The sequence below is a fragment of the Acomys minous genome, assembly GCF_964271855.1.
Source record: "Acomys minous genome assembly, chromosome: 2".
In the NCBI taxonomy this organism is placed as follows: domain Eukaryota; kingdom Metazoa; phylum Chordata; class Mammalia; order Rodentia; family Muridae; genus Acomys; species Acomys minous.
In genome coordinates, this window is record NC_140484.1 from 84,931,980 (window position 1) to 84,953,444 (window position 21,465).

The window sequence follows — 21,465 nt, forward strand, 5'->3', positions numbered from 1 at the left end:
GGAGTTGAGCCTTTTAGCCTGTGAGCCACTCTGGCCCCTTAGGTTCACTCTGGCACTAGGATCACCCTTCAGGGTGGCAGGGCGCTCACCCACCGTGCTAGGCTCATGTCCTAGCGACTTCGAGACACACAGGAAGCATTGCACCGCAACCCCCTCAAATGCACCAGGCTTCCCCAGATGTGTACATTTACCCGCTGTGTTCTGCCCACATCCCTTCCAAAAGTCACCTCCTCAGACCGGCCTTTCCCTGGCACCCATTTCCCTTACCCTTTCCATGTCAGCGATGACTTGAATATGTCCCCAAGTTCCCATTTGGAAAGCTAGCACCCAACATGACAGATGTGAGGCCTTGGCAAAGTGGGAAGCCGTCTATGAACCCGGAAACAGATCCTCTCAGACACTAAATCCGCCCAAACCTTGATTCTGGTCTCCCAGTCTCCAGCACTGTGGGAAATTGTCCTGTGTATAAACCACCAAGTGTAAGGCTGGTTGCTATTAGGTAGAACAGCACATATGCACATTCCGCAGCCCACCACCTTTTCTTTCCTCTGTAATACCTTACTTTGTCTCTCTACCCAACTGGAACTTCTCAGAGTCAACCCCCATGTCCCCAGCATGTAAGCAACTGACAGCAGGGACTCTGCCTGGCCAGCAGCTGATCAAATGTGTGGAACTAGGGTGACTGGAAGAGCCAACACTATGATCAAAACTTAAATCAGAGAAACAGGTGCCCCACGCCCACCTCATGCTGGTCAACAACTTGCATAGACCTCTGGTCTCTGTCATCCAGGTCCAAACTCTGACTGAGCATTTATTTTGCTTTCTTTTATTTTTCAAGACAGGGTTTCTCTGTGTAGCCTTGGCTGTTGTGGACTCTGTAGAGCAGGCTGGCCTCAAACTCACAAAGATCTGCCTGCCTCTGCCTCGCGAGCACTGGGATTAAAAGTGTGCGCCACCACCGCCCAGCTTGGTTTTCATCTTTTAACATAAAGTGTATCTGTGCCACAGACACTCAACTATAGTTCATCAGTGGGACACTTCCTATGTGCCGGGTATCAAGTGCTTGACTTTTGTTTTGTTTGTTTTAGTTTTTCCAGACAGGGTTTCTCTGTGTAACTCTGACTGTCCTGGACTCCCTCTGTAGACCAGGCTGGCCTGGAACTCACAGAAATCCACCTGCCTCTGCCTTCCGAGTGCTGGGATTAAAGGTGTGTGCCACCATGCCCGGCAAGTGCTTGAAATGTATTTAATCCTCACCACTGCCCTAAGGGATGTGAATATTATGCCCATTTTATAGATAATGAAGTGCTGAAAAATTGTATGACTTTCACAAGGCTACATAGGATGACAGAACTGGAATTCAGTTGAGGGGGACAGGCTCCAAGGTCTATCCTTGAATCCTGACCCTGCACGGCTTCATAAATCAGCAGTTCCGGGGGCTGGAGAGATGGCTCAGTGGTTAAGAGACTGTCTGCTCTTCCAGAGGTTGTGAGTTCAATTCCCAGCAACCACATGGTGGCTCACAACCATCCATGCCCTCTAATGCTCTCTTCTGGCCTGCAGGTATACAGGCAGATAAAGCACTCATGGATGTGAAATAAATAAAATATTAAAAAATAAATAAACCAGCAGTTCCCCATTCTGGGCATAATGGTGCACACCTTTAATCCCAGCACTCAGGAGGCAGAGGCAGGTGGATCGCTGTGAGTTCAAGGCCAGCCTGGTCTACAAAGTGAGTCCAGACAGCCAGGGCTACACAGAGAAACCCTGTCTCAAAAAAAAAACAAAAAAACAAAAAAAGAAAGAAAGAAAGAAAAATAAAATCAGTGGCTCCCCATCCGTGGGTCTTGACCCCTTTACAGAGATCTCCCTAAGACCATCAGAAAACTTTACATTACGAATCATAAAGTAGCAAAATTACAGTTATGAAGTAGGAATGAAATGATTTTATGGTTGGTCACTACAACATGAGGAACTAGGGTTGCAGCGTTAGCAAGGCTGAGAACAGCTGCTGTGGGTGAAAGGAACCTGTCCGATCTGTTTCACCAACTCTTAGTATGACTTAGCAGGAGGGGAGGTTTGCAATGTGTTGGTTTCGGTGGATGGCTTCAAATGAACGCCTTCAGAAGCATGGGACTCTGCTGTCACCAAGTGGCTCTCGGCAGTGCCACTTGTTACTTTACAAAGGTGAAGTTGCTGGTGTTTGCTAAGAGCAGCGTAGCTGTAAAAGGCTTTGTGACAATCTTGACAACATGGCTTCTCTCGGGTGTGGACTCTGCGGTGTTGGCTGAGATGGGTGCTGAGGCCGAAGGCTTTCCCACACTCATCGCAGGCGTAAGGCTTTTCCCCGCTGTGGATTCGCTCGTGCTTCCTCTGGTTGGCTCTCTGGGAGAAGGCTTTCCCACACTCGCTGCATGTGTATGGCTTCTCGCCAGTGTGGACTCTGCGGTGGAGCATCAGGCAGGAGCTCTGGCGGAAGGCTTTCCCACACTCCTCACAGACATAAGGCTTTTCCCCAGTGTGAATTCTCCGGTGACGGAGGAGTTGGGCGCCCGAAATGAAGGCTTTGCCACAGTCCGCACATGAAAAGGGCTTCTCCCCGGTGTGGATTTTCCGGTGCTTAGAAAGGCACGAATTCTGACTAAAGGTTTTCCCACACTCGCTGCACTCCAAGCGCTTCCTTCCAGCATGGGCTCGCTGGTGCTGAAGGAGGTAGCTGCTCTCCTTGAAGGCTCTGCCGCACTCACTGCATTTAAAGGGCTTCTCCCCAGTGTGGATTAACTCATGCCTCAAAAGGTGGGCGCGCTGGCCAAAGGCCTTGCTGCACTTGCTGCAGTTAAAGGGACGCACACTTTGGGAAGGCTGGGGCCCAGTGACAGAGGTGTTAGGCGCACTTTGGGAAGGCTGGGGCTCAGTGACAGAGGTGTTAGGCGCACTTTGGGAAGGCTGGGGCTCAGTGACAGAGGTGTTAGGCGCACTTTGGGAAGGCTGGGGCTCAGTGACAGAGGTGTTAGGCGCACTTTGGGAAGGCTGGGGCTCAGTGACAGAGGTGTTAGGCGCACTTTGGGAAGGCTGGGGCTCAGTGAGAGAGGTGTTAGGCGCACTTTGGGAAGGCTGGGGCCCAGTGAGAGAGGTGTTAGGCGCACTTTGGGAAGGCTGGGGCCCAGTGAGAGAGGTGTTAGGCACACTTTGGGAAGGCTGGGGCTCAGTGACAGAGGTGTTAGGCGCACTTTGGGAAGGCTGGGGCTCAGTGACAGAGGTGTTAGGCGCACTTTGGGAAGGCTGGGGCTCAGTGACAGAGGTGTCAGGCTCACTGCATTCATCTGGCGTCTTACCAGCGTGGATGCTCAGATGGCCAGGGAGCTGCACACTCTGGTCACAGGCTTCCCCACGTCGGCTGTGCTCAGACGACGTCACCTTGGTGTGAATCTTCTCATGCTTCCTGAGGTATCTGCTGTGGTTAAAGGCTTTGCCACACTTGTTACACTTAAAGCATTTCTCAGTGTGCCTAGAGTTCTGACCCAGCCCTTTCTCGCCTGTATTTTCTCTGGTGTGAATGCTCAGGTGGCAATTCAGAGTCGAGCTGCAAATGAAGTGTTCTCCACATTGCTCACACTCATACAGGGACTCGATGCTGTGACCTTTGCGGTGCTGTACTAGCTGCTCTTTATGGCTGAAGGTCTCCTTGCATTTAGCACAGGCAAAGAGCTTCTCTGTGGCATGACTCAGCTGATGTCGAGTCAAGTGTGAGGGACGGCTAAAACTCCTGGCACATTCTGGACACTGGTGGGGCCTGTAGCCCGAGTGGATTTGTTGATGCTCCTTAAGGCGTGTGCTCCGACAGAAGGCTTTCCCGCACTCGCTGCATTTGTACGGCTTCTCTCCACTGTGCAGCCTCTGGTGGATCTTCAGGGTGGAGTAATGGCTGACAGCTTTCCCACATTCGTTACACTTATACGGCTTCTCGCCTGTGTGAACGGCCTGGTGTTCAATGAGGGAGGACCTGTGACTAAAAGTCTTCCTGCACTCTTGACACTCAAAGACGGTTTTGGTAAAGTGAGTTTTTCGATGTTGCAAGAAATGCTTCCTTAGGTTGAAGGTTTCGGGGCATGCAGCGCACGCATAGAGCTTCTGGGCGTGGGCTTTCTGGTGTGCAGCTAGATGAAGGGCCTGGCTGAGTGTCTTCCCGTATCTCCCCCATCTGCAGGGCTTAGCACTCGCGGGAGGTTTCGGGTGCTTAATAGACTGTGGATAAAGAATGGACGGAGCGTCACCGTTCTGACTCTTAGGCAGTTTGTCGTGGTCACTACTTTTACCAGCAGGTGGTTTTTCTTGGTCCCAACCTTGAACGGCACCCCCTCCTGCTGAACCAGCGTCTTTACTGTGCTGCAGCTTTTGGGGCACACCACTTTGACTCTTAGACGGCTTTTCTAGGTTACCACTTTGAGTTTTACAGAGTTTTTCTCCAGTGTGAATTTTCTGATGCCACTGGAGGTACATATTCTGACTAAACCTTTTCCCGCATTCCTGACATGTGTAGGATTTGTGGCATGTCTGAGTCACTGGCCGCAGGAGAAGGGAAGCTCCCTTGCTGAGCTCCTGCTCCCTCACGTGGACAATCCAGTGCTGCATGAGGTGGAAACTCTGGCCGAAGCTTTCCCCACACTCACTACACTTGTATGGCTTCTCCTCCGCCTGGACAGAGTCCTGCTGGCTCTGCTCTAAGCACCAGCTGAAGTCACTCCCGGGTTCCTGCGGTCTCGCTGGTGTGAGGGGCTTCTCAGCACTACCAGCTAGCACAGCATCCTCTCCTGTGGAGCACAGAGGCCCAGGACTGGGGCCGCTCGTGAATTCAGGACTCTTGCAATCTGTGCGGCTTTCCTTGTCAGTACTGTCAGATCTTGGGAGACGTTGCGGGTCTCTTAGAAAACTAGCTGACCAGTTCTTGCCTAGGCAGGCTCCAAAGTTGAGTTCCTCCTTGGAATTTGTCTCCGTGACGTGGGAGGAGCCTTCTTCCAAGAAGCCCTGCTGCAAAGGAGAGCTCTTGGTCTCAGTGGCTTCTGAAAGAGAGAGAGAAGGGAGTGAGCGGATGCCTTCTCCTCCCTGGGCCAGTGGGACAACCATGCTGTGGACTGCAACACAGAACATGGGAAGGTTGTGGTAGGTCTGTGTCTGTCTGAAATGGCAGGAAGCAAGAAATGGAAAGCAGGCCGGGCATGGTGGCGCACGCCTTTAATCCCAGCACTTGGGAGGCAGAGGCAGGCGCAAGGCCAGCCTGGTCTACAAAGCGAGTCCAGGACGGTCAAGGCTACACAGAGAGACCCTGTCTTGAAAACACACACAAAAAAAGAAGAAGTGGAAAGCTCGGGATGGTCACACAAGGAGCTGCGAGCCTGCAAGGCTTCATTGGAGGGGAGAGGCTGGGCATGACCACCATAACCATGGAACTAAGCTCACCACAACACCTTCCAGGCCATGACCACCATAACCATGGAACTAAGCTCACCACAACACCTTCCAGGCCATGACCACCATAACCATGGAACTAAGCTCACCACAACACCTTCCAGGCCATGACCACCATAACCATGGAACTAAGCTCACCACAACACCTTCCAGGCATGCCTCCTTCCTCCTCCTTCCTCTATACCACTCAGTATCAATATCGTACACAAGACACGCTGGACCCTTGGTGACAGGGAACTCTCCCACATGCATCCAGCCCTCCGCTGGGCCAACCCGCTCACCCTGACTCAGGCACTAACTTCTTTCCAACCACCCTGGAACTGTGTCAACGCGCTTTGTTTCCTGTCTCCATCACCATCAACTAAAAACCTGGTCCCAGGTTTCTCGTTGGCCTCCCATCTCTTCGTCCGTTCTTCCACATAAGCCCTGGGGGGTTGTATAATAAAGAGAGCTGGCTACACTACTGATTACACTCTTCCAGGGTATCTTGTCTGGAAAAGAGAAATACAAGTAGCACATCAGGCCAGCACATCATGTGACAGCCCCGTGGCACTCCTGCATGTCTCCTTTCCCAATGCTCTAACTAGTTACTTGGGCTCCGATACCCTTCCTGCTAAGACCTCTGTGTCTTTTAATACCTAGTCGGAGTATCACTTCCCCAGTTAAGACTTCCCTGACCTGGGCTGGAGAGATGGCTCAGAGCTTAAGAGCACTGTCTGCTCCTCCAAAGGTCCTGAGTTCAATTCCCAGCAACCACATGGTGGCTCACAACCATCTGTAATGAGATCTGGTGCCCTCTTCTGGCCTGCAGGTGTACATGCAGGTAGAGCACTCATACACTATAAATAAATCTTTAAAAAAAAAAAAGCCTTCCGTGGCCATCCCACACCTCATTCTGCTATCAATGCCCCATCCTAGAAGCTCTCAACAGCTGAGCTGAATAACCCAGGCAATGAACTCTACTGTGGCTCCTCCACGTCCTCAGTGTCGCTGGGAAACACACATGCACACCCACACAGGACGATCACAGGACAGGGACAGTTTGCATTGCGGTGTGCTTCCGTCAAGACAGGAGCACATGTGCCCTGCCCAAGGTGGACGCCTTACTTTCCATAGTTAAAGAAACAAGCTTTACCCTTATCTAACCCACATTCCTGACCACCATAGCATGTGCTCTTGCACCGCTCTACACTGCTGTTCCCACTCTCCTAACGTCTTGTACCATCATCACCTTCTTCCATATCAGTGCCTTCTACAGTTTGGTGGGTCTCCATCCATTGAGCATCTCAGAGACTGGTGACCCTTATAGACAACAGATTCCTTCTTTCTTTCTTTCTTTTTCTTTTTCTTTTCTTTTCTTTTTTTTTTTAAGACACATTTCTCTGTGTAGCCTTGGCTGTCCTGGACTCACTTTATAGACCAGGCTGGCCTCGAACCCACAGTGATCCCTCTGCCTCCCGAGTGCTGGGATTAAAGGCGTGCGCCACTGCTGCCCAGCTCAAGCAACAGCTTTCAAGGCCCTCTTGCCCTACACGGTCACCACGCTGCTGCTCTCAGCCCACATTGGTCTCTAGTTCCCTCTTCACTAGCTCTCTGCTCACACTGGTCCCCTGCATAGAGCACATCAACCAACAAGTATCAGGCCCCTCTTGCGCTGTGAGCGGTAGGGTCACCAGCCACAGACTGTTCATTACAGCAGCGTGTGCCGCAGCAGGGAAAGGCAGGAGTGACAGCGCAGCACAGCTGTAACTACTGGAGTCCTGCACGTGCATTCGTGCACATGTGTGCACGCGCATGTTCGGCTGCCTATGCTTAGAGAGAGTCTGTATAATGAAGTGACTGAACAGAGCTCGGATTGGGGAGCACGTGCCTGGGCTGTTCACCTTCAAGGAGCACGACACAAGCAGCAGGCGCAGGGAGCACACACTAGTGCCCTCCCAGGTGGCAGTCAGCAGGGAACAGGGTACAGACTGTCCAGGTGGGTAGAGCTGGACCGGGGCCCTCTGGTGCTGAGTCTTCCTTACGGTGACACAGGAACACTGTACGACGTCTCCCGTGCCCTGGTACAGCCCTTCCCTCCCTCCTTCTCCCATTGCAAATCGCTCCATCAGGTCATGGCACAGCGTAGGGCTGCCTGGCGTTGGAAATGAGAGCCGCTGGGCGGGCGGCAGCAGCTATGACCTGACTGACTTGCAACATGGCTAAGGCAGGAAGAAGGTAGAAGTAAGACAGAGGCTCACGTGCTCAGAGAGCACAAGGCATGAGGGGCATAAATTGGCGGGGGAGTAGAAAGCACCCCCTTGCTGAGCCTTGAAGTTAAAAGGCTCTGGAGAGGCACCAAGATGTGTGAGTGTGGACAGACGCGCTAGGGGCTGGGCAGGAGCTCAGTCAGGGGCAGTGGGTGCGCCCGGGCCCTTCCTCCGCTCACCTGCACTGGGGGCCGCGGGGCCTCCTTTGCCCACAGCTTCCAGTTGTTCACAGACATCGGGTTGGGAAATCAGGCTGGGCCGTGGGGGGTCTGCTGAGAAAGGACAATCCTGTCATCAGAAGATCTGGAGGGCATCCAGATGTGCAACAGGCACTGTCTGGCCTGGGCAGCATTCAGATCCTTTAGGAGGTCAGTGCACTCTTGTTACTGAAAGACACCGAGTCAGCCCTCCCGGGCTGCTTCTGTAGCTGGGCACCGGGCGGCAGGTAAGAAAAGCCGCCCAGTGCAATGCAGTCCCATGTCAGAGGGCCCCCACTGCAGGCTGTCTCTCACTTTGTTTAACTTTGGGGATCAAGCACTCTGTTTTTTCCTGGAAAATAAAGACTGGAGGTCACGCAGGAGCTGTATTGAGGGTGGGGTGGTAGGACAGGGAGCCGCCCTGCAGATGTGCACTGGGTGTAGAGGGAAAATAGCAGTCACTGTATCTGGCGTGAACATCAGAATAAAGTGGTTGTTTTTGGAAGTACTTTGACCTTGAAATCACTGTAGAAAACAGAGATTGTTTTCTGTCATCTACAGAGCTGTTTTTCTGAAGGAACTGTACAGCCTTTGCACGGCTTTAGTTACAGTACTTTTCTGGCAAACCTGGAACATCTTGCACTACTGAGTACCTCAAACAGTGTACAATAAAGAATGGAACTGCAAGGTTGAGTGCTCCTTCAAGAAACACATAGATTAGGTCTGGGCTTTGGAATGAGGAACTTGTTGTGTAACTGTTGGCATAACGTTCCTGTGGACGGCTACTGTTTGCCCTTCTTCCTTCACAGCTGATGTCTCCGCCCCACTCTCTGGATCCATCAACACCGCATTGTGACGTTCAATCTAAGTATCCCCAGTTTCAAGTTCGTGTAAACATGTCACCATTTGTTCTCTGTGTTGCCAATAAAAGCAAACTAGCCAATGCTGAGCAATAACAGAGAATAGGGTGGGACATGCTGATTAGTGGGGGGTGGGGGTGGAGTCATGAGGAGAAGACTGGAAAACATCAGGAGAAATGAGCTGGGCGTGGGAGTATACAGTGGGAAGAAACTATACTAGCATGGAGCTTTAGGACGGAGTCATTAGTGCGCAGCATTGTGCCATAGGCTGATTAAATAGATCCTGGTCTCTCTCTGTGGGTATTTGGGTATAAAGCTGGTTAAGGAGTAACCACTAATTTCACAAAAATAATAATTCAATATTAAGTATTCATTAGACACGTAACAACCAATAAATACGCTTCTGCATGGCTGTTTGGGATTCGGTCCACAGAGGCTGGACCTCCCTGCTGCCTACAAGACTTTATTTCATCCTGGAGTGGCCCTCTTTTGTCCATCCTCCCACTGAACTTGATTAGCATCTGGGGCAGAGGCCTTCTGCCTTCCTACCTGGAGGCTGCATGCAGAAAGTGGACTTGGCCTCTTGGCTGCTCCAATAGAGAGCAGGATTCATGCTGGCACAGCTGAACTTTGGGAATGTTCCGGTACCAGCATGGCCTGCACTCAAGTCGTGCTTTCTTTCTGAGACTCAGGAAGCAGGGCCCTGTGAGCAAGCACCAGCTCACTTCCTGACTAAGTAGGGTTTCTACTGCTGTGATTAAAAAAAAAAAAGCAACTTGGGAAGAAAAGGGTTTATTTCAGCTTATAACTCAGATCACAGGCCGTCACTGAAGGAAGTCAGGACAGGAACTCAAGGCAGGAACCTGGAGGCAGGAACTGATGCAGAAGCCGTGGAGAAATGCTGCTCACTGGCTTGCTCTCGTTGCTTCCTCGTCCTGCTTTCCTGTAGCACCCAGGACCACCAGGAGCAACACCACCCATGGGGAGGTGAGCTGGGCCCTCCCAAACAAATAATTAATTTAAACTATGCACCACAGTCTTATCTGATAGGAGCATGTTTCTCAACTGAGCTTCTTCCCAATGACTCCAGCTGTGTCAATAACGTGAGACCAGAGCCCCATGCTAGAGAGTCAGAGCCTGCAGGTGACTTCACTGAGTGCCCTGGTGGCCTGGGCTGTGTCCTTCTCTACAGTGAGCTACAGCTGTTGAGTCTGACCACAGGCGCAGCCCTCTGAGTGCTCCTAGCGAGCTGGGTGCTAGGGGAGCACAGCTGGGAGCACTTTTCCTCACTGAGGACTGCCTGGGGGCTGGGCAGGAGGCGAGCTCTGCAGGCTCACCAAGCACAGCGTGGGGCCAAAGCACCGTGACTGCCGCAGCCTAAGCGTGCTCACCAGGCTCCACACGAGTACTGGGACACGCAGGGGGAAGGACGGATCACAGGTCCCCACCCCATGAAGCGCCTGTCCAGATGACATAGCAAGGAATTAGACCATGCAGGGCCACAAGAGAACCCAGGCTTGGGTGGGGACAGTGTGGGCAAAGGGGACAGCAGCCACAGGCCCTGAGCCACCTGCTGAAGGAAAGGGACCAGAGCCAGGGACACAGGGTGCTGTGTACTGGATGACACACCACCAGCCCAGGTACCAGGGCAGCACCCTCTGGGTGACACGGCACAAAGCAGGGCAGTGACTAGGACCCTGGATCAGGGTGACACTTACTGAACAAGACAAGGTCCTGGCAGGTGTTCAGTGTCCCATCCCAGAACAGGTCTCTGTGGTCCAGCTCCAGCTCCAGCTCCTCCCAGTCTTCCGAAGTGAAATCCATGGCCACATCCTTGAGGGCCACAAACTCCTGGGATGAAGCACACTGTCAGTCATTCAGGGGCCTGACCGGGTAAAGACACAGGGCCTTGGATAAGTGACAGAATGTCAAGTCACACAGGGAGGGTAAACCCAGCTCTGCCAACACTAAAATGCATCTACTTCTTAGTTGTAGATTTTAAGGAGACAGGTGCAGTGGCACTGCCTTTAATCCCAGCACTGGGGAGGTAGAGCTAGATAGATCTCTGAGAGTTCAAGGCCAGCCTGATCTACCCAGAAAGTTCCAGGACAGCCAGGGCTATGTCTCAAAAAAAGTAAAATAATAATAATTATTATTATTATTATTGTTGTTGTTGTTGTTTTGTTTTTGTTTTTCAAGATAGGGTTTCTCTGCGTATCCCTGAATGTCTTGGAATTAACTCTGTGGACCAGGCTGGCCTAGAACTCACAGAAATCCACCTGCCTCTGCCTCCTGAGCGTTGAGATTAAAGGTGTGCACCACCACACCTGGCCCCAAAATGAATATTTTTCAAGTTGTTGGTGTTTAGAGATAGGGTCTTACTCTGTAACTCAGGCTGGACTCACAGCAATCTTCCTGCCTTAACTTCCTGGTGCTAGCATCACAAGTACAAACCACCACACTTGGCTTTGTGTTCTTTATGGAAATTTCCAAACACGGAAGTGTAACATAACTTCTCTTGCATGCCTAGCCCTGTGAAGGATCTCCAGTTGCTAGCCAACTGGTCCTCTGAGAAGTCTTAGCCATTAGAGCTGCTTGACCCTAGGACTTCAGTGTTGGTTGCTGCTTGGATTTCTGGGAACAGGAGAGAATTTGAAAGGCAGCTGAGGCTGAGAAAGAGAATGAGGCTAATAGCATGAGAGGGGAAAGCAGTTGGGCAGACGGTATTTTTAGGAGACAGCTGAGCCAGGAGAAGCTGAGCTCAGGAAATAGGCTGGAACAGTTGTCATAGTTTGCAGCTGCTAGTGTTAGGAAAACTAGGAGAAAGGACTGTTTAAGCTGACGGTTGGGGAACTGAGGGAGGAACCGATGGGAGAAACGTTTGAAGGAGCTGGGCTGGAAACTGGGAGGAAGAGTTGAAAAGAAATTATATTCAGGGTCTCTCTCTCTCTCTCTCTCTCTCTCTCTCTCTCTCTCTCTCTCTCCCTCTCTCTCTTTCTCTCTTCCTCTCCCTCCTCCCCCCCTCTCTGTCCCCCCCCTCTCCCCCCTCTCTATTTCTTTCTCTCCTATCTAGTGTTAGTGGGGGAAGTAGGGAAGGGATAAATAATGGGAAAAAAAGAACCCACAAAGTAGCCAAGAACAGATACAAGTGGCCCAACACAGGGCAGTTTGTTTGTAGGAAAAAGAAACAGAAGAAAAAAAAATAAGAAAGAAAAAACACATTTTACACAGAAACAAGTAGCAATATAATCATGGACCCAACAACCAGGCATCCTCTCACCATGAACACAGTAACAGAACTCACCCTCCTCAGAGGGCAGATGTGAGGAATGAGGCAGCCAGACTGCCACAGCCCAAGAGTGTGGGGCTGGAACCGCCCGCTGGATCTGTCTACACCCTGAGCTATGTCTGAGTTCCTGTGACTGGACCTGCTCTTGCCTCAGATAGCTATATTCCTTGCCCAGCTGTGTAATCATTTATAACAAAAAATTTTAAAATCTTCTCTGGCTACCAGGGCCATATTTAAAGTCTACATACAAGCTGGGCACAGAGGCAGAAGCAGGTGGACCTGTATGGCCTCAAGGCCAGCCTAGTCTACACGGTAAGCTCCAGGTTAGCCAGGGCTGCACAGTGAGACCCTGTCTCAAAAACAACAACACCCTAAAATTAAAACTATACAGAGCCAGAGCTGAAGCCACAGCCTAGTGATCAAGACCCCTCATGGTGGCTCACAACTGTCAGGTTTAGAGCCCTTATGATCTGTGAAGGAACCAAATATACATGCGGCACATGTAGATACACACAGGCAAAGTATACAGAGAAAACAAAAATAAATCTTTAAAATTTATGTAGAGCAATGGTTCTCAACCTATGGGTCACGGCTCCTCTGTGGACCAAACAGTTGACTTACTTAAGATCACTGGAAAACGCAGATATTACATTATGATTCATAAAAGTAGCAAAATTACAGTTATGAAGTAGCATCGAAAATCATTTTATGACTAGGGGTCACCACATGAGGAACTGTATTAGAGGGCTGCAGCATCAGGAAGGTACTAGATGGTGGGTTTTTTTGTTTTGTTTGTTTTGTTTGATGATGATGATGATGATGATGATGATGATGATGATGATGATGATGTTCTACCTACATGTACACCTGCAAGCCAGAAGAGGGCACCAGATCTCATTATAGATGGCTGTGAGCCACCATGTGGTTGCTGGGAATTGAACTCAGGACCTCTGGAACAGCAGACAGTGCTCTTAACCACTGAGCCATCTCTCCAGCCCCGCTTCCATGCTTTCTACATTACTTTTCTATTGCTGTGATAAAATACCACTACCATGACAACTTACTGTTCCAACGGGTTAGAATCCACAATGGTGGAGTGAAGGCGTGTCGGTAGCAACAGCTGAGAGCTCACATCTCAAACCTCAAGCAGGAGGCAGAGAGCACACTGAGGAGAGTGGGAAGGTTTTGAGATCTCAAACGCTGCCCTGATACACCTTCTTCAAGAGGGCCACGCCTGCTAATCCTTTCCAAATAGTTCCACTAACCTGAGAACAGGATTCAAACACCCCAGTCTATGGGAGCCATTCCCATCCAAACTGACCAAAGGCCCTATACTCTGGACATGACACTTGTGTCCTGCTGCTGACATCTGACTGCCCCTCTACCCCAGGGCATTTCCTGTAAGCTAGGAGACTGATGTATAACAACGTCTGAATTCAAGGCCATCTTGAGCTACAAAGTGAGATCCTATCTTTTGTTTGTTTTTGTTTTTTGAGACAGGGTCTCTCTGTGTAGCCGTGGCTGTCCTGGACTCGCTTTGTAGACCAGGCTGAACTGGAACTCACAGCGATCCACCTGCCTCTGCCTCCGAGTGCTGGGGTTACCTTAAGCCAGCACACACCCTCAAAAGATTGCTTGGGAGTCACAGTAAACACAAAACAAAGAAATGCCGGTTTTCCTTTGGGAGTGATTGGAACAAAGAGCCTTCCACTTACCTCAGCCATAGCTGCCTGGTTCCAGAGATCTTTCTTACGCTTCTCCTCCTTCCCCTCCACGTCTCCAGCTAGCAGAGCTGCAGAAGATCTGAGAGAAAGGCTCTCATCCTTCTATGGCTGCCTTTCTGTTCATGCTGAATGTGTCTCCACACTACCACAAGTAGCAAGGCAAGTCCCAACAAGCGCCTGCGGTAGGGATCACAGTGACAACTGTGTGTGATGAAGCTACCCAACCCTTGAAACTCCCATGCTTCAGAGCCTGCAGAGCCACTCACAACCATTCCTGACTCAACTATAGCAGGACTTTCGGGCCTGCCAGCAGTATAAATAATGACACAGAGGCTTTTTAATACTTTAAAGCTTAGGCCTTTTAGCTGAGCTGATTCACACCCAGTTTTCTAGCTTAGCCTGACTAATCCTGGCACTACATCCCACCATGTGGCCAGATCTACCTTTTTGCTACATTCTTGTCTGTCCTTTAACCTCTGTCCTGCTGACGAATCTCTCAACTTTGCTTTCTTTTCCAGAGTCACTCTCTCTCTCTCTCCTGGAAGTTCCACCCTCCACTCTAGCCTTTTTTTGTTTTGTTTTGTTTTGGTTTTGGTTTTGGTTTTTTGGTTTTTTGGTTTTTTGAGCCAGGGTTTCTCTGTGTAGCCTTGACTCTCCTGAACTTACTTTGTAGACCAGGCTGGCCTCGAACTCCCAGAGATCTGCCTAGCTCTGCCTCCTCAAGTGCTGGGATTACAGGAGTGTGCCACTGTGCCTGGATCCACCAGCTCTTTATTAAAGCCAATAGCCAAATGAGGAAGGACAAATATTTACAAAATATCAGACTGGCAATGGGCCACAGAAATAACAATACCAAGATCCAGCTAGCACTTCGCTCTCTGTTGGTTTACCAACCAACAACTGAATATGGAGACACACCTTCACTCAATATGCTCCAACATCTCCCCCTTTTAGTCCCATAAATGGCTCTTTCTTTAACATTAGTAAACAATATACAATAAGAACAACTCTGAGAACTATCAAGTAAGAATTATGTCTTTAATCTTTCTAAATCTAATAATAAGGAAAACTGTAAAACTATTACTATCTAGTCTTTAACCCCATCAGAGACCTGGGAAGGATAAATTTAACCTGAGTAAACAGGACATGCTGAGCAAGCAGCTTCCAAAACTTAAAGAAAGAAAAAAATGGCAGAGACTTGTAGGCTACCTGGATAGTTACCCAAGGTTCCTAGTGTCACTGGGGCATTCATCTTCAGCCATCAGGCCCAGAAGATCTGACAAACTTTTCTGTGAAACAGGAATATTACATCTGAGTGCCCCATTGTTGTAAAAGAGCCCTCCCCTATAAAATTATGGATATGTCAGCCACATGGGGTCTTAACCTTCCAAATGGCCTTCCAATTCCACATATTTAACCCATCAGATACTTTGTTTTATTTGAGATAATTTTCCACATCATAAAAACTTCCATAGTGGCCGTTCTGAATTTCATTATTTTGTGGAAATGATAATCACATCAGCTCTTGTATCCACCAAAACTTCTATTTCAACACCATTTACTTGCAATTTTAATTTTGGCCTCTGACCATTAACTACTGTTTTCCAGAACACACATTTTTTAGTACTTCCAAACTCTCCTTGTCTTTCTAGTGGAGTGGTTTTGGCTTTAAATGGAGGGAAACAATAGCAGCGGTGCTGTCCTATTATATGCACTAACTTACATCTCCCATTTTACATTGGCCTCAATTTTAATTTCTCCTTTGAATTCCCCACCTATAGCTCTTGGATGCACAGTGAGTCCTTGGGAAGTTAATCTTCTCCTCCACAAGATCACCCCATAAATGTCAGTGCTTGTTTTGTATCATTTAATTTTGGGGGGACAGGGCAAGAGGTTTATCTGCAGCCAAGTCTAGAGCTGCACTGCCTACAGTAGCAGGCAGGAGATCAGCATTACTCAGTTGCAGTTTCTCTGCCTGCTTGTTTTGTTTGTTTTTGTTGTTGCTTCCTGGCTGACAAGAGGGAAACAACTTGTATTTTTTGCTGAGGGGCTCCAAGCTGCTTCCCAAAGGCACTAAGCTGCCTTGGATATCCCTCTTGGACCTGCACTCATTGCTCCAATGGTTTCCCTTTCCACATTGTCTGCAAACCTCAGGAAGCCTAGGCATTCTTTTAGAAAACTCGTTGCCACAAGAAATGGCTTGTTCACTTCTCTGGCAGAAAGCACTGTTATTTCTCCCAGTTAAGGCACCAGGCATTTAAAGATCTGAGGCTTTTAGTGGCTTGGTCACGTTTCTTTGTAAATGACCATATTTTCTGCAATTGAAGCACCTGGCATTTTGGTATTGGAGACTTTTAGCAATAGCTTGTCCTACAGTGTTAGCATGCTATTCATGGGAGCCAACGTCAGTCCTGCTCCTTATCCACTCATCCACTGGTGCTGTCCTCACCTTTAACGGTCTAGTAGCTTTTTTACACTCAGTATTCGTATTCTCAAATGCAAGGGTCTCTGTCAACACCTGCCTCAAATCAGGGTCTGATACGGCTCTGTTCATAGTTGAAACTAATCTTCGCAAGAAATCTGTGACAGCTTCCCCAGAGCCTTGTTCAACCTTAGTAAATGAGATGGACCTTTTCCCAAACTCTTCAACTTTATCCCAAGCTCTTAACGACATTGTTCTGTAATAGCATCATCAAATATAATCTCTTCTTGTGTATCAGAGTACCACCCTAAGATATATATATATATATATATATATATATATATATATAGTTTCTCGAGACAGGGTTTCTCTGTGTATCCTTGGCTGTCCTGGGCTCCCTTTGTAGACCAGGCTGGCCTCGAACTCACAGTGATCCACCTGCCTCTGCCTCCCGAGTGCTGGGATTAAAGGCGTGCGCCACCACGGCCGGCCCACAGTTGATATTTGACACTATTCATTCCTCCTGCTCTATTCATCATTCAGTATTTGCGGCTTCTTCTCTCCACCATGTTAACCATTGTAACTGCTGACAGGCTGCTGGCACAACTGTCTCTAGACTCTTACAATCTTGGGGAGAATAAATCTATTTGGGGTAGCAGTTACTTAATATTTGTTTTATACAAGGTGACTGCATTGTGTAGGGAAACTAGGAACTCTTTAAATCTATCATTTTTATAGGCGGCCATACTATCTCATCGTAGTCATGATCCACGTGTTAGCAGGCATGTGCTGTATGACTGCTGGGAAAACTGACGGAGATTTTGTAATCCCAGGCCATCCCTTCTCTGGCGGCACAGTTGGTTCAAGGTTAGCCACTTCTTTCGGAAACTGGCTGTTTTTCTTTAACCCCATTGCCCTGCAAGGCCTTCTTCTCTGCCACCCTCTCCCCCTCCCCCTGGCCAAACACCAGCCCCCTGCCCCGCCCAGGACTTGAAACCCAAAGTGCACAGCACAGGGTGGGGCTGAAATCTGCCTTCTAGCCTAGCTAGCTCAGTCAGTAGAGCATGAGACTCTTAATCTTGGGGTGGTGGGTTGGAGCCCCACATTGGGTGCCACTTGTAGCTGGACTTTTGGCTACTTTATTAGGTTCTTTTCCCTACCTCCCTACACCACCCCTGTCCATTCTAACCCCCCAGCAATAGGTAGGAGAGAAGGAAGGTTAGAGGGGGAAGGGGGCGTTGATATTGTTACACCACTTCCTGCTGATTAGCGGGCGTCCAGTTTCTTGGGGCAGGGCTGATCTTCATTGGCAGGACATCTCCAGCAGCAACCAGCAACAGAGGCACGGGCCACAGCATCAGAGGGAGCAGCTGCTGCCTCTTTGGAGCACCTCTGGCCCCTCTCGGGGCTCTGGCATCTATAAACCCTCTAAAAGGTCTCCAGAATTCCAAGCTGGCAAAATTACACTCCTGCTAGAGCACGTGGCAAATCATAGTCAGCTGCTGTGGGCAATCTGAAGCAGCCCCATATCCCACACCTGGGGTTAAAACAAAAACACATTCCTATAACATTTCTGTTTGTTTTTTTTTTTAAACCAAAAATTCTCACTACACATAACTGAAGCTACATCTTGTGATCTGGCAAGGAAGTTCTCCTTGGACGCTTTGATCAGGCTTACCGCCCTGTCAGCAGCATCACAGTGCCTGGTGTACAGGGCATCTTTCTAGAGTATTTGTTGAAAGCTGGGCACAGTAGTGCATGTCTACCCTACTCTAGGGAAGCTGAGGTAGGAAATTTTCCAATTTAAAATCAGCCAGTGATATATAAAAAGGCTGTGTCTGAAAAACAAAAAGGTGAGTTGGACATAGTGGTGCACACCCTTAATCCCAGCACTTGAGAAAGTAGAGGCAAGCAGATCTGAGTTCAAGATCAGCCTGGAAAAAATGGCTTACTAGATAAGAGCAGCGTCACCCTGTAGAACGTGAGGCAGGTGAATTAATCCCCCAACTCCACCTGAACAATTACTATTTCTATAATAGCTATAGTGTGGCAACTCTTTTTAAAAAGCCATAACTCATAATAACAAAGATATTGAATATTCATGGGTTCTCCGTTCACATATCAATTCAGACTCAGAAAATAGTTTTAAGAATTCTGCATGTTTCCAACATGTACAGATGTTACTGTTCTTTAGCCTGATATAACAATTATTTGCATAGAATTTACACTGTATTGGGTATGATAACTAGGTGTTAAGTTAGCACATGGGAGGATCTGTGTGGGTTACATACGTGTACACACTGCAGAAAAAGTAGGGGCCGAATAGCCAATTTGGGGCCAGCCTGGGTCATACCTTTTAGGAGGGTGAATATGATCATGATTCACTGTACATGTCTGAGGTGCTCGAAGGATACGAAGTATTATTTTTGTGTTTGTTTATGCCTGCTTCGAAGTGTTCTTTGGGCACACCTGAGGCTCACAGAGGCCAAAAGAGGGCGTCTGATCCTCCGGAACTGGAGCTACAGATGTCTGTGAGCCATCGTGTGTGTGTGTGTGTGTGTGTGTGTGTGTGTGTGTGTGTGTGTGTTGGGAACTGAACCTGGGTCCTCTGAAAAAGGGAGCAGCATATCCTCTTTACCCCGTTTTTGTTTGCTTTAAAGAAGTTTTTTTGGGGGGACGGGGAGGGTTTGAGACAGGGTTTTTCCGTGTAATAAATAGTCCTGGCTGTCCTGGACTCTCTCTGTAGACCAGGCTGGCCTCGAACTCAAGAGATCCTCCTGCCTCTGCTCCCGAGTGCTGGCCCATATTTTGTTTGTCGTAAAGGATGCTGGGTTAAGAGCCATTGCTGCCCTTCAGGTTTGGCTCCCAGTCCCCGCGCGGCGGCTCACAGCCATGTCCAGTGCCAGGGGGTCTGATGCCCTCTGCTGGCCTCCACGGTGCCTGCACGCAGGCGGGGCAGACACGCAGACACTTACGGATAAACCACAACAAACAAACAAACAAACAAACAAACAAAAGACTCCCCTCAGGGCTGGCCCGAGAGCAAACTGCGCTGAAGAGGCCGGCCTACGCCCGGCTCCAGCAAGCAAGGGTTCCGGCTTCCATCAGTGCCTCCCGCCCCTGCCGCTGAGTACTAAGTCCGCGGTCCCGGATCTCCGCGGCCGTAACCACCGCGCCTCCGTACCTCGGCGGGGATGGGGACCCAGTAACAGATGCTTTCCCGTCTCCCAGGAAACCCAACTCCTCAAACTCAGGTCTCCCTCAGAGCAACTTCCGGTGCCGGCAGACACTCCTCAGAGGAGTTTCCGGTCCCAGGAAGGGCTCCTCAGACCTATTCCACCCAGGGGTCTCCGCGCCAAACTCGGGGACCCATGGCCACCCACTGAGTAGTCTGGGGAGCACGGTGGAAACAGAGTCAGGACTAGGTGACATCAAGGTTGGGTAATCCGCTACCCTCTTGTGGGATTTCTTTCACCTTCTGCCTCCCCGGAAGTCCCATGATAAGACAGCGGGTTGCCATGGAAACAGTGGGACGTGGACGCTGGGATTCCCGAGCCCACACAGAAGCAAGGGGCGGGGTTTAGAACGGACAGTGCAACCTTTGATTGGTGGCTTTCTCGTATTTCATCGCGATTGGCTTCAGATTAGCATATGCGCAGTAGGAGGGGAAAAAAAAAACCCAAAAAACAACAACAAAAAAAACGCTCCAGAGATGGCAGGATAACCGCGAGCGATTCCCCCCCGCATAGTTACTGAGGCGTGCCGCTCAGGCTTCTGGGAAATGGAGTTCCCAGCAGGGCACAGCGCGGGGCCTGGGGCCGAGTTGGAGGAAGTTGTCAGCGCCTGCGCGCCGTGGTCGAGCCCAGCGGAGGTTGCGCGCGCAGCACCTCCTTCCCCCCGGAACTCTCCGCTGGGCAACTGAAAAGGTGAGTCCAAGTTCATGCGCCGGTCCGGGCGAAGAGTCCGGGTCCTGGGAAACCCCGGCGCCTACCGCGCTCCCTCATGTACCGTGGTGAGGAGCGGCTCGGCCGAGCAGCCCGAGGCGTCACCGCCCGTGGGAGGTGGAGGCGGACCGAGGCTGCGGCTCCCGGTGCCCTGCGCCGCCCGGGAGGCGGGGCTGCAGCCACGGTGGGCGGAGCCTGTGGGGGCGGGGCAGAAGCCACTCCTCCGCGGTTACGTCATCGCTAGTTTTCCTTGGCGCGTAGGCACCCAGGTCGAGTCTCTTGTTACCTAGGAAACTGTCAGTCCCGCACTTGCGGAGGACTCAAGCCTTTGGGCCTAGGCTGTGCTGCGTTCTTGGGACAGGAGTCCAGTCAGTGACACCAAGCTGACGCTGATAAGTAGGATGAGTGAAATGAACGAATGGATGTATAATAAACACAGATTTGAGTGTCATAGTCTGAACTGGCTGTGTGACCTTGCGTAGGAGACCTCAGTGCTCTGATCCCTTAGTTTCTTTCATGCGCACTTATTGAGCACTTACTGTATGTAAGGGTCCGGGCAACAGACCTTTATACACGTGAACTGCCACCTCCCCCCCCCCCCATGGTCGCTCTAATCTCTAATTGTAGTGATGTCTAAAATGGTGCCTTATATCTGGAATCCTTAGACTCAAGAGACCTAGGCAAGGAGATTGTGGAGAGTAGTGAGTTCCAGGAGAGCCCAGCATGGACTACAGAGTGACACAGTGAATAAAGCTGGGTGTGGTGGTATGTGCCAGAATGTTCTGGACAATGAAAGGCTTTCTCTGCTGGCAAGTCACAGGCGGCCCATGCCGACCTGTCTGAGCTCAGTTGCTGACAGCTCACAGACACAGCTATGTGGCTGTTTATCAGAGATGGAGCTGCACTAAGTTAGAGGTTGTGTGCATGTATGCCACATCTGTGCAGGTGCCTGGAGAGGCCAGAGCAGGGTGTCAGATCCCCTGGAGCTGAGGCTACAGGTGATGCCAGCGAGCCAGCCGTGTGACTGGGGACTGAGTTTGGGTCCCCTGGAAGAGCAGTATGACATCCAGCCTCCCCTCAAAACTGACTTTAAATGAGTCCCCATGACCACTGTGTGGAAGAGGGAGAGATGGCAGCCTAGGCTAGTGACAGGATGGCAGAGCTCGAGGCAGACGGGTAAAAGCCTGGTGTTAACCTGCCTCAGCTTCATGCTGAGCATCAGCTTCCACATGGGAACCTGCGAGAATATTCTGACCTGAAACTAAGAACCCAGGGCATGTCTTCATGTCAACGTTATAAGTTAGTGCCAGGTTG

General features: G+C 50.1%; 2 protein-coding genes across 11 annotated transcripts in view; one reads left to right on the plus strand and one right to left on the minus strand.

Moving 5' to 3' along the window:
• Positions 1–1,931: 1,931 nt before the first annotated feature.
• Positions 1,932–20,357, minus strand: ZNF473 (zinc finger protein 473). Of its 10 annotated transcripts, none has more exons than XM_084751646.1 (6): positions 20,216–20,357; positions 14,995–15,074; positions 13,777–13,962; positions 10,491–10,623; positions 7,895–7,987; positions 1,932–5,060 (listed from the first exon to the last, which is right to left on the minus strand). In XM_084751646.1, the coding sequence occupies exons 3-6, from the start codon at positions 13,783–13,785 to the stop codon at positions 2,053–2,055; spliced, it is 3,243 nt and encodes a 1,080-aa protein (XP_084607772.1). In that variant the 5' UTR covers positions 13,786–13,962; positions 14,995–15,074; positions 20,216–20,357; the 3' UTR covers positions 1,932–2,052. The 10 variants fall into 10 exon arrangements, with proteins under 10 accessions (XP_084607772.1, XP_084607771.1, XP_084607768.1 ...); XM_084751645.1 differs by lacking the exon at positions 20,216–20,357 and adding an exon at positions 19,807–19,855; XM_084751642.1 differs by lacking the exon at positions 20,216–20,357 and adding an exon at positions 19,591–19,822.
• VRK3 (VRK serine/threonine kinase 3) overlaps positions 20,013–21,465 on the plus strand; it is a 29,500-nt gene continuing 28,047 nt past the window's right edge. The window contains exon 1 of the mRNA XM_084751781.1: positions 20,013–20,133. The gene's annotated coding sequence lies outside the window, so the exon portion shown is untranslated. The remainder of the gene's footprint in view (positions 20,134–21,465) is intronic.